Genomic DNA, 14,241 nt, shown 5'->3' on the forward strand with positions numbered 1-14,241 from the left:
ATATGATCTGGAGGAGGGCCAACCAATCAACAATAATGAGAACTTCAAGAGGATGAAAACTGACATTGCCCCAGCACTTATGTCACATTAGCACAGTGTTTGGCTAGACAATGAATATATGATCTGTTGGATCCTTGAGTTGAGAAGAGTTGTGAATAATGTATGGCTCCACACTAGATTGTTTGTCCATATTAATTTAAAAATATTTATTGGGAAGGCAAAGATTACGACTTGCAGGTATTCAAAAGGGGAAAATGCCTCAGTGGGACTTATTTGAAAAAGCGGAGGGCATCTCCACTAGTTGGAGCTGCCCAAATCAGCCCAGCACAAGGTAAAAGCCGTTGAGGCTCACCCACTGGCATAACAAAACTTGAGGGCCCCCCCCCCCCTGCAAGGAAGGTGGAGGGGCCTCCTTCGGACTAAATTGGGAGCTCTCTAACTAGAGTTCTGGGCTGAGGGGCCCCCTCGAGCTTGGACCTTCCATGGGAAAGGCATTGGGCAAGGTACGGAAAAGGGACAAGAGGAAGGGTAAGTGAACGTTGAAGCGTCTGGTAAATAAGGGGAGAGAGAGGAAGAAAGGAGGGCAAGAAAGGAGGGAAAGGACAGAACGAAAGAGGAAAAGGAAGGCATGAAGAGTAAGTATGTGTGCCACTAATCAATACAAAGATGAATAGAAAAGTGATAACAGCAGGAGTCACTAACAAGGAATTACACAATCACAAAGATAAAGGTACACACTGAGAAATCAGAGCATCTGTCTTGACAATTGTTTACTGCACATAATTACAAATATAAGAAAACACTTACTTTTGAAGATCTACATTGGTTCATTAGGTCAATGTATTGGTTTCTTCCTATGCCAAGAAGTCTTAAACCTGAAAGATAAAACTACATCAACGATCTTATAAACAACTCAAAGGGTGGCAAATGTGCCAATCAAAAAAGAAGGTGAAATATTATGTAATTTGTACAGCTCTATCACATTAATATAAGCTAGTACAATGTGATCAGACTGGCTTTCCTTGCCAGTCAGACTGTTAAAAAAAAAAAAAAAAGCTTTGAAAAAGAGCTAATAATTAACATGTTATATATTATTTCGTTGAAGTGATGGCAGTGAGAAGAATGCAATGATTGCTCTAATTATTGACAGAGCTTTTGACACATTCCTTTTTGATTGCTTATTGACCGTTTTGGAGGTCTTGTGATGCATTAACTATAACAATCTACTACAGTACAAATACTAAATTATTATACATAATTTTGTTAATAATAAAATATGCCTTGCAACACCCTTTAGTTTTGCTAGCTACAGCTTTCCTCACCTTTGCAAGATAGACCCTTGCTAAGACAATGTATATACAGTCTAAGATTCTGGGGATTTGCTGACCAGCAATCGGTGTGTGAAAATACATCTGCGATGGCACTAAAATCCTGATTCCTAGAAATCAGGAAATCACTCTCCTGAAGGACATCAGAAAATGAGACATTCCACCACAATGGTGAAGTTTCTGCCATCATAAATTCTGTGCTAAGGGGGGAAACATTCCACATTAGAAAAATATGAGAGTAAGGTTGAGTTTTCTTTGTAGTAATAGGGTGGAAGCACCTTCAATTTTCATGGAGGTGAGGAAGAAAATAAGTTACTTACCTGTAAACTGTGGTTCTCCAGTATTGGTATCTTTCATAGATTCACATGCTGGAATAATTCCCCATCATCGAAGTGGAAGTCCCACGGTACATAAAAAGCAGTAATAACTTGGAACATTAAAGTTAATAGAGAAAAAAACATTCACTTTAATATCTCGTCCTAGTCATTAGAAATGGTCCAAACTCCAGCCAATCAGGCAACAGCACCCTCTAGAACCCTCTCCACAGAAGCTCCAGTCTCTCATATTTTCAAGCACAAGTGTAGTATAAACCTATTAAAATGAACCAGGGGGCCTCTATTGGGAGGAGGGAGGGTCGCATGTGAATCTATGAAAGATACCAAAACTGGAGAACCACAGTTTACAGGTATTAGGGTATCTTTCATAGATTCACATGCTTGAATCCGAATAGATAGCAGTTATATCATAAGTATCATACAAAAGGTATGAAGTACAAAATGTACAAAATCCTGTACATACATTAGTATCTGAAAATGCATATAGTACAGAATAAAACAGTGACATCAACTATCCATAAAAGCATTGGTCAAACATATAGGAAGATGGGAAGGATAGAGGCACACCTTATTTAAAAAGATTACATAGAACCGCTTGTCCCACAGCTGTATCAGCATTACTTGCAGCTTCCAGACAGTAATGCTTGGTGAAGGTGTACCTGCTGGACCAGGTTGCTGCTCTGAAAATCTGCTGAATAGGCACACCGGTGCCGTTGAAGGAGAGACTGCTCTCGTAGAGTGAGCTTTCACTGTTGAAGGTAGAGGTTTGCCTGCTTGCGGATGGCAAAACTGGATCTCTGAAGATATCCAACATGCTACAGTCTGCTTAGTGACCGGATATCCCTTTCCGATTTTACCATAAGCCACAAAAAGCCGATCAGCCTTACAGAGGTTGGCCGTTTTCTGCAAGTAAAATTTTACACATCTCTTTAGATCCAGGGAATGTAAAGATCTTTCCGCTGGTGTCGGTGGATTTGGGAAGAAAGTCTTCAATATGACTGGTTTGTTTAAGTGAAAGTCTGACGGAACCTTATGTATAAAGGTAGGATGTGTTCGAAGCATAACAGAGTCTTTAGTAAACTGCAGGAAAGGATGACGAGTAGTGAAAGCATGTATATCACTTACTCGTCTGGCTGATGTAAGAGCCAGCAGAAGACACGTTATCCATGTAATGTATTGGAGGTCAGCCCTATGAATAGGCTCAAAAGGGCTCATCATAATTTGCACCAGTACAATGTTGAGATATCAAGGCGGATGTGGACGCCTAATTGGAGGGAAAATTCTAAACAATCCTTTAACAAATTGTTTTATTAATCTAGATGACCAAAGCGACTGTGATCCATTATGCCACCGAAATCTGAAAATCGTGGCAAGAAAAACCTTAATGGAAAAATGAGAGAGACAAGATTTAAAGAGCTGCAGGAAAAAAGACAGTAAATGTTCTGGTGAAGACTGTATAGGGTGCACCTCTGAGCTTACGCACCAATGGCAGAATCTCTTCCACTTGAGTTTGTACGTTTTGATAGTGGAAGGCGCTCTAGAATTAGCTAGGACTTCCAGACAGTCAGCAGGGCTTATAAGGTCGGCGAACTGATAGTGTTCAGGAGCCAAGCTGCTCATCATAGAGATGTTGGGTCCGGATGGCAGACCTGGCCATAATACGTTGTCAGCAAGTTCTTTAATGGGCGTAACAACCTGGGTTTGCACTCAGATAGGAGCAGAAGCTCTGTGAACCAGTACTAGTGAGGCCACCTGAGAGCTATGAGTAGTATTCAGCAGGGTTTTTTCCTCATCTTCCAAAGCACCTTTGGGATTAAAGGAATCGGAGTAAAAGCGTAAGCATAAATCTTTGACCAATTCATCGAAAACGCATTCCCGCACGATCCCTGTTGGGGTAGCCAGATGGCGAAGAATTGGCATTTGCGGTTCAGACTGGTCGCAAATAGGTCTAACTTTGGCTTGCCCCACAACAGAAAGATGTGATCCAGCTTTGGTTGGTGGAGTACCCATTCGTGGTTGGCTGTAATTGACCTGCTCAAGGATTCCGCCAGGATGTTGACCATTCCTGGAACAAGTTCCGCTGTTAACGTTATTTTGTGTTGAATTGTCCAATCCCATATTTGCTGAGCCTGTTGGGATAGCATAGTTGATCATGTCCCCCCTTGTTTGTTTAAATAGTGCATGCTTTGTTGTGTTAGATGTCCGAATTAATACTGATGCTCCTGATATTTTTTAGAGGAAAGACTTCAGGGCCAAGAATATTGCCTTTAACTCCAATACGTTTATGTGTAAGGTTTGCTGGTTGCTGTCCCATTTTCTGTTACTGTCAGTCCTTCTAGATGTGCTCCCCACTCTTTGAGGGATGCATCGGTTGTGATTATGTAACTTGACGAATCTACTAGGAACGATAGGCCTGCGGCTAAGTTCGGGATGTGAGACGACCATTGGAGCGCTTCTTTCATTTGAGGTGTTATCCTGATAATATTGTCGAAGGACCCTGAGATTTGTAGCCACTGACTTTCCAGCTCCTCTTTCAAGGGCCTCATCCGCAAGCGGCAGTTGGGAATGAGGGGACTGCAGGAGGATAACATCCCCAGAAGTGATTTGTATTTGCGAACTGTAATGGACTTATTTATGAGGAGTAGAATTGCCAACATGCGTATCTTTTCTTGCCTTTCCTGCGAGGCAAAGCCTTCGCCTGATGAGTATCCAAGGTTTCGCCTAAGAATGTTCTTACCTTTGAGATAATTAACTGAGACTTTGGGAGACTGATGAAAAGACCCAAGGATTGGAAGAGAGAGACATTTTTGACTATGACTGTTCACCACTGCGAAGGACTTCGCCTTTATGAGGCAATCGTCCAGATAAGGAAAAAATGTAATGCCTGCTTGTCGTAGGTGAGCAGCCACAGTGCCAGAATGGCAATAGAGTTGGCTGCTCTAACAGTGGTTGCTGCCATGGTGGAAAACTATTTACCGATGGAGTCGAGACGCCTTCCATCTCTATCCGGAGGGGCAGACAGTGGAGAAGCAGGATTTCTGGCACGACGTTGAGCCGCTTGAGAAATCACAGAACCCGGCTTAGGTTGTCCGATAAGGCAGGCAGGCAAATTATCAGGCGCCTTATACTTTTTCTCCAACTTAGGCAAGACTGCCGGAATTGAGGCTGGTATGTTCATGACTTTTAAGCCTTCTTGCCATATGAAGTCTATTATGGGAAAATAGCGAACTTTGTCTCTGTTTGTTCCTTTGTTTCTTCCTCGAAATCGCACTGGAAAGAATCAGCTTGTTTCGTTACCATGGGAAGCTGAAACCTCTTTGCCACTCTCTCCATAAGGCTATGGAAACCCCCTGTGTCCTCAGGTGGTGAGTCTATTGGAGGTGGAGTGGAAGGCGATGGTGTCAATCTGATAGTCATCCCATTCATTGGGTAGGGATACCTCATGTAACTCCCTCCTCTCTTTCTTCGTCAGTGGTAAGAAGGTCTTGGTTCTGTTGTTGCGTTGCTACAGGTAATGGAAAAACAGGAGGGGGAGATCTAATTAGCAAGGAAGGCTGTGTAACAGGAGTCTGAGAAACAGAAGATACCGGCTCTGAAGGAGGGAATCTGTGATAGTAATCCTCTACGATATGTTGTGTTTGAAACTAGGGAAACAGGCATTTGTATTATTTGCTCCCTATGCCTATCTTGATTGGGGTCCTGAGGATAGTACACATAATATTCCTCTTTATCATCCTGACACTTAATGAGAAGGTCCGACGGACTGCGAGACACCCCAAACATACCATCCTCCTCTGATTCCTCTTCATCTGCTCCGTAATCAAAATGTCCTCTGGAGGACAGGGAGATACCTTACTTGGAGAAGTGGAAATGGGCAATATCACTTCTTGTGAAGCTCTTCTCTTAAAGTCCTGTAATTTCTTTAGATGCTGTCAAATTCGTTGATGGGACTAACATCGGCGACTAAGTCAAACCAACCACCGACGAGGATGACGTCGATGGAGTTTTTGACGACAGCTCTTCTGTTGACGGTCTTGACGTCGACGAAGATCTGCATCCAAAGGCTTTGGCTTCGTCGGCGTGGCTACCGTTGACGAGGCTACCGCCGATGAGGCTACCGTCGACGAGGCTGCCGTCGATGGAGACAATGCCGACGAGACAGACTTGTTCTTTAGAGCCGCCGAAAGCCGTAGTGGCGACAAAATATCCGTCGACGATGGTCTTGACAGAGTGCCTGTTTTTTTGTCGACGAAGAAGACGAACTTGTCGTCAGTGAAGAAGGTCTCACCCTTACAGAGACTACAGTCAACGGAGAAGATGCCGACAACATGATCAGCTGGGACTGAGGCGAAGAGAAAGTCGATATCGTCGTTGTAGTTGTAGCGACGGAAGTTCTCATTGACAAGTGTGTCGTCGATCGCTTCGTCGACGAAGCATCTTTTTTATGTGGTAAAACTGTCTCTGGAAGAGACCTGGACGTCTGCTTCATCTTTGAAGAAGATTTAGAAGGTGTAGAGGGCACAGATTGACCTTTGAGAGGCTGGCTCCTTTTAAGAAGAGGAAGGCTGATCTTCAGGTTGAGGTGTGGTGATGCTTTTTCAACACCATAGCTGCCTTGGAAGAATCAGCTCTGCCTCACTTGCCCTCTTTTTAGAAGCTGTAGTTTTGAGTGAGGAATCACTCTCCTCATCAGATAGAGGATTGTCTTTAGTTTTTAGCTTCTGCAGCCACAGAAGAAGACGTCCTTCTTCATCCCTCAAGGTCTTTTGAGAGAAAGTCCTGCACATTTTACAGTCTCTCACCTGGTGATCAGGCTGAAGGCAGTAGATCATCTGAATGAAGTCTGGGTTTCCAACAAGAATCACAATGCCTGAAGAGAGATCTCTTAGAAGAAGACATGTTGGACTGAAGCTCTGAAGAAATTCAGAAGGCCAAGAGAAAGTACTGAACAGAGCTCAGGGAGACTCCCTTCACACGACGTGCTGTAGAAAATCTGAGAGTCTGGAGCCTCTGTGGAGAGGGTTCTAGAGGGTGCTGTCGCCTGACTGGCAGGAGTTTGGACCATTTCTAATGACTAGGACGAGATATTAAAGTGAATATTTTTTCGCTATTAACTTTAATGTTAAAGTAATTACTTCCTGCTTTTAATGTACCATGGGAATCCCACTTTGAAAGATACCCCAATACTGGAGAATAATGGCTTTTCCATAGGAGAAAATTCCTTGCTGTAAAAAGACAGAACTGTAGAGTAGTTCCTATATTCCTGATAGGCCCTGCGCATTGTGTTACAAGAGGGGGGACAGGGAGGGCTGATTTAACGAGGTCCAGTGTACAAGCCCCAACAGACTGTATACAAAACAGGGTACAAAGTTCCTCTGGCACGTAGAAGAGATATCCAGGGAGCGAATGACAAGGGAGGACAAGTTAATCCTCCGCTTGCTCCTGGATGTAGCCAAGGGAAGAAAAACGGGGGGAATTCCCTTGTTGGAACTAAAGCTCTCACACACCCAGCGAACTAGATGTCATGCTTCATCATATGAGCTTGCCCCTCGTCAGGTCGGCACTGCAATACTTGACGGGCTCCCGAACCAGGGCTCTTTATCGGGGATCTTTTGTTCCTGCTGGTCGGTGCATGGGGGTGAGGGCCCTAGAATGTGTAGATGTGAGTGAAAAGTGGATTAAAACGGGTCAATTAGTCCTAGTCTATATTTATTCAGAAGGTAAACTGCCTGATTAAAATGGTGTAGAGTGGCTGTGTACTAGAGATAAGGTGTCTAGTCGTGTAGCTCTACTCTAAAGATCAACATGTTTCATGCCTTGTATGTCAGGAGGATCTGGGCACTTCTTCAGGATCAGAAAAACCTATCTACACTCCGTGGTAAAGTGCGCTCTACATACCAAGTTCTCAGGTCTGTGACCTGGCCTGTTACTTGAGGTTACTAGCAACAGACCTGGCGGTAACATAAATTGGACACCGATTGGGTCCCGCGTCGAGTCACGCCAGGCTAAGTCACCTACCCTGCCGCCAGGAACCATTTCTAATGACTAGGACGAGATATTAAAGTGAATATTTTTTCGCTATTAACTTTAATGTTAAAGTAATTACTTACTGCTTTTAATGTACCATGGGAATCCCACTTTGAAAGATACCCCAATACTGGAGAAGGAGTAGTTTCTTTTCTGTAACTCCAGTTCTGTAGGGGTATCTCTGTGATAGTCATAATCTAGTGAATAGTCCCACCCATGTGCGTGGACCCCGGAGCAATAAAAAATAATCTCTTAAGGTGTCAAATCATGCAGACCTGCATCCACCTTTAAGAGAGAATTTAATTTAAAGACAGATAATGCAGCCTATACCCACAGGCTACACTGTCCAGTACTTCAACTAGAATTCCACCAACATCCACAAACAGCACTGCCTGTCCAGCGTTTCTCCACACAGGAAAAACCCCCGCCTCTACCAGCAAAAGCCTCTGGAATGATAGAGAGGAAGGAATGGACAGACAAGCCCCATAGGCTGCCATTATGTGGCTGAGAACAGGAAACTGTGCCTTTAAGAAAACTTTCCAGAATTCCAGAACTTTCCCAGTATCCCAGAATACACAGCAGGTCCCTTTTACTTTCAGTTCTTTTTGAAGGCGTAGCACGCCAGACCTGTAGCATTCCTCACATGAATAATCATCTCTCCACCGGGGAGGAGGGCGGGCGCTTATGACTATCACAGAGATACCCCTACTACAGAACTGGAGTTACAGAAAATAAACTACTCCTTCTGTAGTAGGGGATCTCTGTGTATAGTCATAATCTAGTGAATAGAATGGCAAGCCCATCCCCACACAACAACGGCGGTGGAGAACACACAAGACAATACCACTACTGTGCGAACAAATTTCGCAGCGAAGCCTGCCCAACCTGAGCATCTGCCCTGGCATCCGTGTCCAGACAGTAATGCGCAGCAAAGGTATGGACCGACTTCCAAGTGGCCGCCTTGCAGATTTCCGCAGTAGGAACATTACGCAGCAAAGCCGTCGTGGCAGCTTTGCCCCTGGTGGAATGGGCCTTAGGTTTACCCCCTAAGGTCTTATTAGCCTTTTGATAACACAATTGTATGCAGGACACAATCCACCGAGAAATGGACTGCTTAGAGGTCGCGAGACCGGTCCTGACTGATCCATAATTAACAAACAATTGGTCTGACCTACGAATATCCTTGGTCTTATCCAGATAAAATTTCAACACCCTCCGAACATCCAGGGAATGGAGAGACCTTTCCGCTGGCGAAGAGGGATTCTGAAAGAACGTAGGTAAAGTTATGGTCTGGTTGACATGAAAATCAGAGATAACCTTAGGAAGAAATTTAGGGTGAGTACGCATCACAACCTTAGCAGCATGAAATACAGTATAAGGTTCTTGACAACATAATGCGTGAAGTTCACTCACCCTGCGGGCCGATGTAATGGCCACTAGGAACGCCGCCTTCCAGGATAGGTGCTGCAACGAAGCCTTGTGAATGGGTTCAAAAGGCTCCTTCATCAGTCTGGACAGCACCACAATCAAGTCCCAAGAAGGCGAGGGAAGTCTGACAGGAGGAAACACTTTCTTCAAGCCTTCCAAAAAATCCTTGACCACAGGAATCTGAAAGAAGGAAGTCTGTGAAGGGCATTTCCTGTAAGCAGTCAAAGCAGCCAGATGCACCTTAATGGAATGGAAATGAAGGCCAGACTGCGCCAAATGTAAAAGGTACGGAAGGATGACATCTTCCTTACATGTCGTAGGATCAAAGTTCTTGGACTTACACCAGATACAGAACCTCTTCCACTTATAGGCATAGGACGTCCTAGTGGAAGGCCGTTTAGACTCCTTCAGTATGTCCATACAATCTTCTGGGAGATTCAGATGGCCATATTGCACTATTTCAGGAGCCATGCCGCCAAACTCAAAGACGAGAGGTTGGGGTGCACCATCCGCCCCCCGAACTTCGTGAGAAGGTCCGGCCTGCACGGCAACCGTATGTGAGGAAGGAGAGACCGGTGAAGGAGGTCCGTGAACCACCACTGTCTGGGCCATTCCGGGGCGATCAGGATCATCCGCGCCCTGGACTGGGACAGCTTGATGAGCACTGCCGGAATCAGGGGAATGGGTGGAAAAGCGTACAGAAAGCTGTTCGACCAATCGATCCATAACGCATTCCCCAGCGTCCCCCGCTGGTAGTACCTGGATGCGAAGTCTCGGCATTTGCTGTTTTCGGCGGTGGCCAACAGATCTACGTCTGGAGTCCCCCACCTTGCGAAGACTTCTCCTAGTACTTCGTCGTTTATGACCCATTCGTGGTTTTCCTGAATCAGCCTGCTCAGTGCGTCCGCCTGAGCATTCTGTACCCCTGGCAGATGCGTGGCCGTAATCGTCAGTCTTCGGGCCAGAAGCCAGTGCCAGATCGCCTGCGCCTCCTGCGACAGAGTGCGCGATCTCGACCCCCCCTGCTTGTTGAGGTAATACATAGTGGTTGTATTGGCCGTCTGTATCAGCAGCGAGTTGGTCTGGAAGGACGGAAGGAACGCCTTCAGTGCCAGGAAGACAGATCTGAGTTCCAGGAAATTGATGTTGTACGTCGATTCCAACGGGGACCACTGTCCTTGAATCTGCAAGTCCCCGGAATGCGCTCCCCAGCCTTGGAGAGACGCATCCGTCACGACACTCTTCGTGGGAATGTCCTTGTGGAAGGGAACCCCCCTGAGGAGGTTTTCCGCCGAACACCACCACTTCAGAGACTGAAGAGCATGTATAGACAGACGTATCTTGTCGTCCCAAGAACCTGTCTTCTGATCCCACTGATCCTCCAAGCACTCCTGCAGTGGTCTCATGTGCAGCCGCGCGTGAGGAAGATACAGGAGGCCATCGATCCCAGCAGCGAAGACACCTTCCTCACCGTCGTCGATGGAGCAGTCCTGAGGTCCTGAGCCTTCCGAAGGAGTGATAACCGTCTCTCCTCCGAAGGAGACACGCTTGCAGACCGCGTATCGATGGAGGCTCCCAGGTACTGTATGCACTGGACCGGAGTCGGGACCGATTTGGACATGATGACGTGTAACCCCAGCTTGTGCAAGAGAGCGCACGTCCACCGGAAGTGTTCTTGCGCTTCCAAGAAGGATGATGCCTTGATCAGCCAATCGTCCAGATACGGGTAGACAAACACCTTGTTCCTCCGCAGGTGTGCCGCCACCACTGCCATGCACTTCCAGAAGGTCCTGGGCGCAGACTTTAGCCCGAATGGCAGTACTGTGTATTGATAGTGATTGGCGCCGACTTGGAATCGCAGGAACTTCCTGTGCTTCCGTGCGATGGGCACGTGGAAGTACGCATCCTGTAGATCTATGGCACAGAGCCAGTCTCCCCGTTGCAGCTGAGGGTAAATCTGATGCAACGATAACATGCAAAACTTCTCTCTGCGAATCCATTTGTTTGCCTGTCGCAAATCCAGAATGGGCCTGAACTCGTTCTTGTCCTTCTTGCGAACGAGGAAGAACCGAGAGTACAGACCTCTTCCCCTTTGAGACAGAGGTACCTCTTCTACCGCCTTCTTTCTCAACAAGATGTCTGCCTCCGCCTGGAGCTCTCGCAGCTGAAACTGAGAGCTTACCGGCGGAATCGCTGGAGGCGGGCTGATAAACCGAAGACTGTATCCATTGCAAACAATATTCAGCACCCACTTGTCCTGAGTAATTTTTCTCCACTCTGCCGGAAAAAGTTGAATGCTTCCTCCCACTGGAGTGGGTAACGGTTGAGGGGGAAGTAGTCGCTCAGGGCCGAGACCCGGCCGGGCCCTTGGTAGTGGTAGCAGCCTGCTGGCCTCCTCTACCCCTCTGGCGTTTCTGGAAGGGCTTCCGGAACTGCTGCTGTTGGTGCTGCTGCTGTCCCGACTCCTGCCCGCGCCCTCTGACCGTAGGCCCGAACCGCCTCTGGAACGGGCACTTCTTCTTCTCGGCCTTCTCCAACCCGACAGCCGTCAGGGTCTCCGCCTCCGCCTTCATGCGGGCCATCTCATCATCCGCATGTTTTCCAAACAGGGTTTCTCCCGAGAAGGGCAGATTGGCTACTCTGTGCTGAGCCTCTGGCTTGAGCGAAGTCAGGCGCAGCCAAGAGTGACGCCTCTGATGGACACCATGACAGTAGGAGTGCGCCGCCAACAAGGAGACATCCGCTGCCGCACCGATGACCTGGTTCGAAACCAGCATGCCCTCTCGCACCGTTTCCAGGAAGTCCTCCTTCCGGTCCCGGGGCAGCAGGTCCGCATACTGTTGGAGGGACTCCCACAGGGCCCGGTCGTAACGCCCCAACAGTGCCCCCGCACTTGCCGCCTTCATGGTGGTAGACGCGGTCCCACACACTTTCCTGCGCGCCGAGTCCAGCCAGCGGCTTTCCTTGTCGGGCGGGACCGTCGATGAAGGTGCAGTCGCATGCTGCTTCCTCGCCGCCGTCACGATGACAGAGTCCGGCTTCGGGTCCATCCGTAAAAAAGCAGGGTCCGAGTCCGGGGCCCGATACTTTTTCATGAGCCGTGAGGGAGCGGATTTCGTCACCGCGGGGGTGAGGAACAACTCCAACGCGGGTTCCACCAGTCCCGCACTAGAGGCAGCAGAGGGCGAGACAGGTGTTTTTTGTGTAGAGTCTCGAATATGACGGACGTCGTGGGCGTCGGTACCGTCACCGAGATGCCCAACTTGGCTGCCCCCCGCAGCAGCACCTCCTGGAAGGAGACCAGATCATCCACCGGAGACACCCTAGTCCCCGGTGAGTCCGACAGCGTCGGCGAGAAGTCCCTGGCAGAGGACCGTGTGCATGACCTGGACCTGTGCCTCCTATGGCGCCGTCCCGATGTCGACGACGACGACCTCCTATGGCTCCGCGACCTTCTCCTCCTGCCGGAGCGGGAGCGCGACCTCCTCGGCTTCGGCCTGTCCGACGGTCTAGCCGGGCCCGGCGACCGCGGGTGACGCGGCCTCGGCGTCCCCTGGGCAGGGAGACTGACCTCGGTGGAACAGCAGGCGGCCCCCGCGGGGTACGAGGTGGCGGAGGGGGAGGTGGAGGTGGTGACACCGGCCGTGGTGGCAGTGGCGGTGGCGGTGGTGGTGGTGTTGGCGGTGGAGGAGTCGGTGGCCGTGGTGGCGGCGGAGGAGGTGGTGATGGTGTAGGGTTCCGAGGGGGTGTACACACCACGGAGTACCCCGATCCCGGCGACTCCGTTCCCCTCTTACTCCTGGCGTCAGGGCTCCCCCTGCGCCGTCTCGACGTCGACCGCCTCGATGTCGAGCGTCTCCTCCACGTCGACCGCCGCCTTGACGTCGACCTCCGTGACGTCGACCTCCGTGACGTCGAGCCTCTCCTCGACGGCGAGCGTCTTCTCGACGTCGATCGGCTTCTCGACGTCGATCGGCTTCTCGACGGCGAGCGTCTTCTCGACGGCGAGCGTCTTGTCGACGTCGATCGTCGTCTCGGCGGCGAGCGTCTCGACGTCGATCTCCGTGACGTCGATCTCCGTGACGTCGATCTCCGTGACGTCGATCTCCGTGACGTCGATCTCCGTGACGTCGATCTCTTCGACGGCGACCGTCGCCTCTTCGCCGACGGCGAGCGGCGCTCCCCCTTCGACTGCGAGCGCCGACGCCGGGCCTGATCGTCGCAGAAGATGCCTATGTCGTCGACGGCGGCCTGTTCAGCTCCTTCGACGTCGATCGTCGCCGCCGCTTCTCCCCAGAGCCCTGGGGAGATGGCGAACAGACCGTAGTCATCCCCCTCGACGCCGCCGTCGACGCCCTCGACGTTGACGGGGAGAGGGGACGCTTGCTGGTCTTCCTGCCCCTGGGGAGCCCCCCAGAGGCCTCAGCATGGGCAGAATCAGCCCCTCCAGACCCACCTCGTGCCTTCAGCCTTCTGTCCTCCAGGACCTGGAGCCTGATCTTCTTCCTCTCTCTCAGGGTCCTGGCTGAAAAAGAGCGGCAGATCTCACACTCCTCAGGCACGTGGGACTGGGGAAGGCAGACGATGCACACCCTGTGTGTGTCTGATTTCGCCTTTTTTCTTCCACAATCAGGACACTTGTCGAACAAGCCAGTCATTCTGATAACACCAGAAGGAAAAAGGACTTTCTAACACTGGAAAAGTAACAAATAACCCTTGAAAAGGGAGAGCTCAATGCTCCAGGGTCCTGCTAGCAGGAGCCGGAAAAAAGAACTGAAAGTAAAAGGGACCTGCTGTGCATTCTGGGATACTGGGAAAGTTCTGGAATTCTGGAAAGTTTTCTTAAAGGCACAGTATCCTGTTCTCAGCCACATAATGGCAGCCTATGGGGCTTGTCTGTCCATTCCTTCCTCTCTATCATTCCAGAGGCTTTTGCTGGTAGAGGCGGGGTTTTTTCCTGTGTGGAGAAAAGCTGGACAGGCAGTGCTGTTTGTGGATGTTGGTGGAATTCTAGTTGAAGTACTGGACAGTGTAGCCTGTGGGTATAGGCTGCATTATCTGTCTTTAAATTAAATTCTCTCTTAAAGGTGGATGCAGGTCTGCATGATTTGACACCTTAAGAG

General features: G+C 49.0%; 1 protein-coding gene across 1 annotated transcript in view; it reads right to left on the reverse strand.

Annotated features, from left to right (window-relative positions):
* Positions 1-14,241, reverse strand: part of FAM91A1 (family with sequence similarity 91 member A1) — a 312,498-nt gene that overhangs the window by 223,309 nt on the left and 74,948 nt on the right. The window contains exon 5 of the mRNA XM_085604989.1: positions 808-875. Within this exon, the coding sequence (XP_085461115.1) occupies positions 808-875 (68 nt within the window). The remainder of the gene's footprint in view (positions 1-807; positions 876-14,241) is intronic.

Source organism: Triturus cristatus, chromosome 5_1, assembly GCF_964204655.1.
Source record: "Triturus cristatus chromosome 5_1, aTriCri1.1, whole genome shotgun sequence".
Taxonomy (NCBI): Eukaryota; Metazoa; Chordata; class Amphibia; order Caudata; family Salamandridae; genus Triturus; species Triturus cristatus.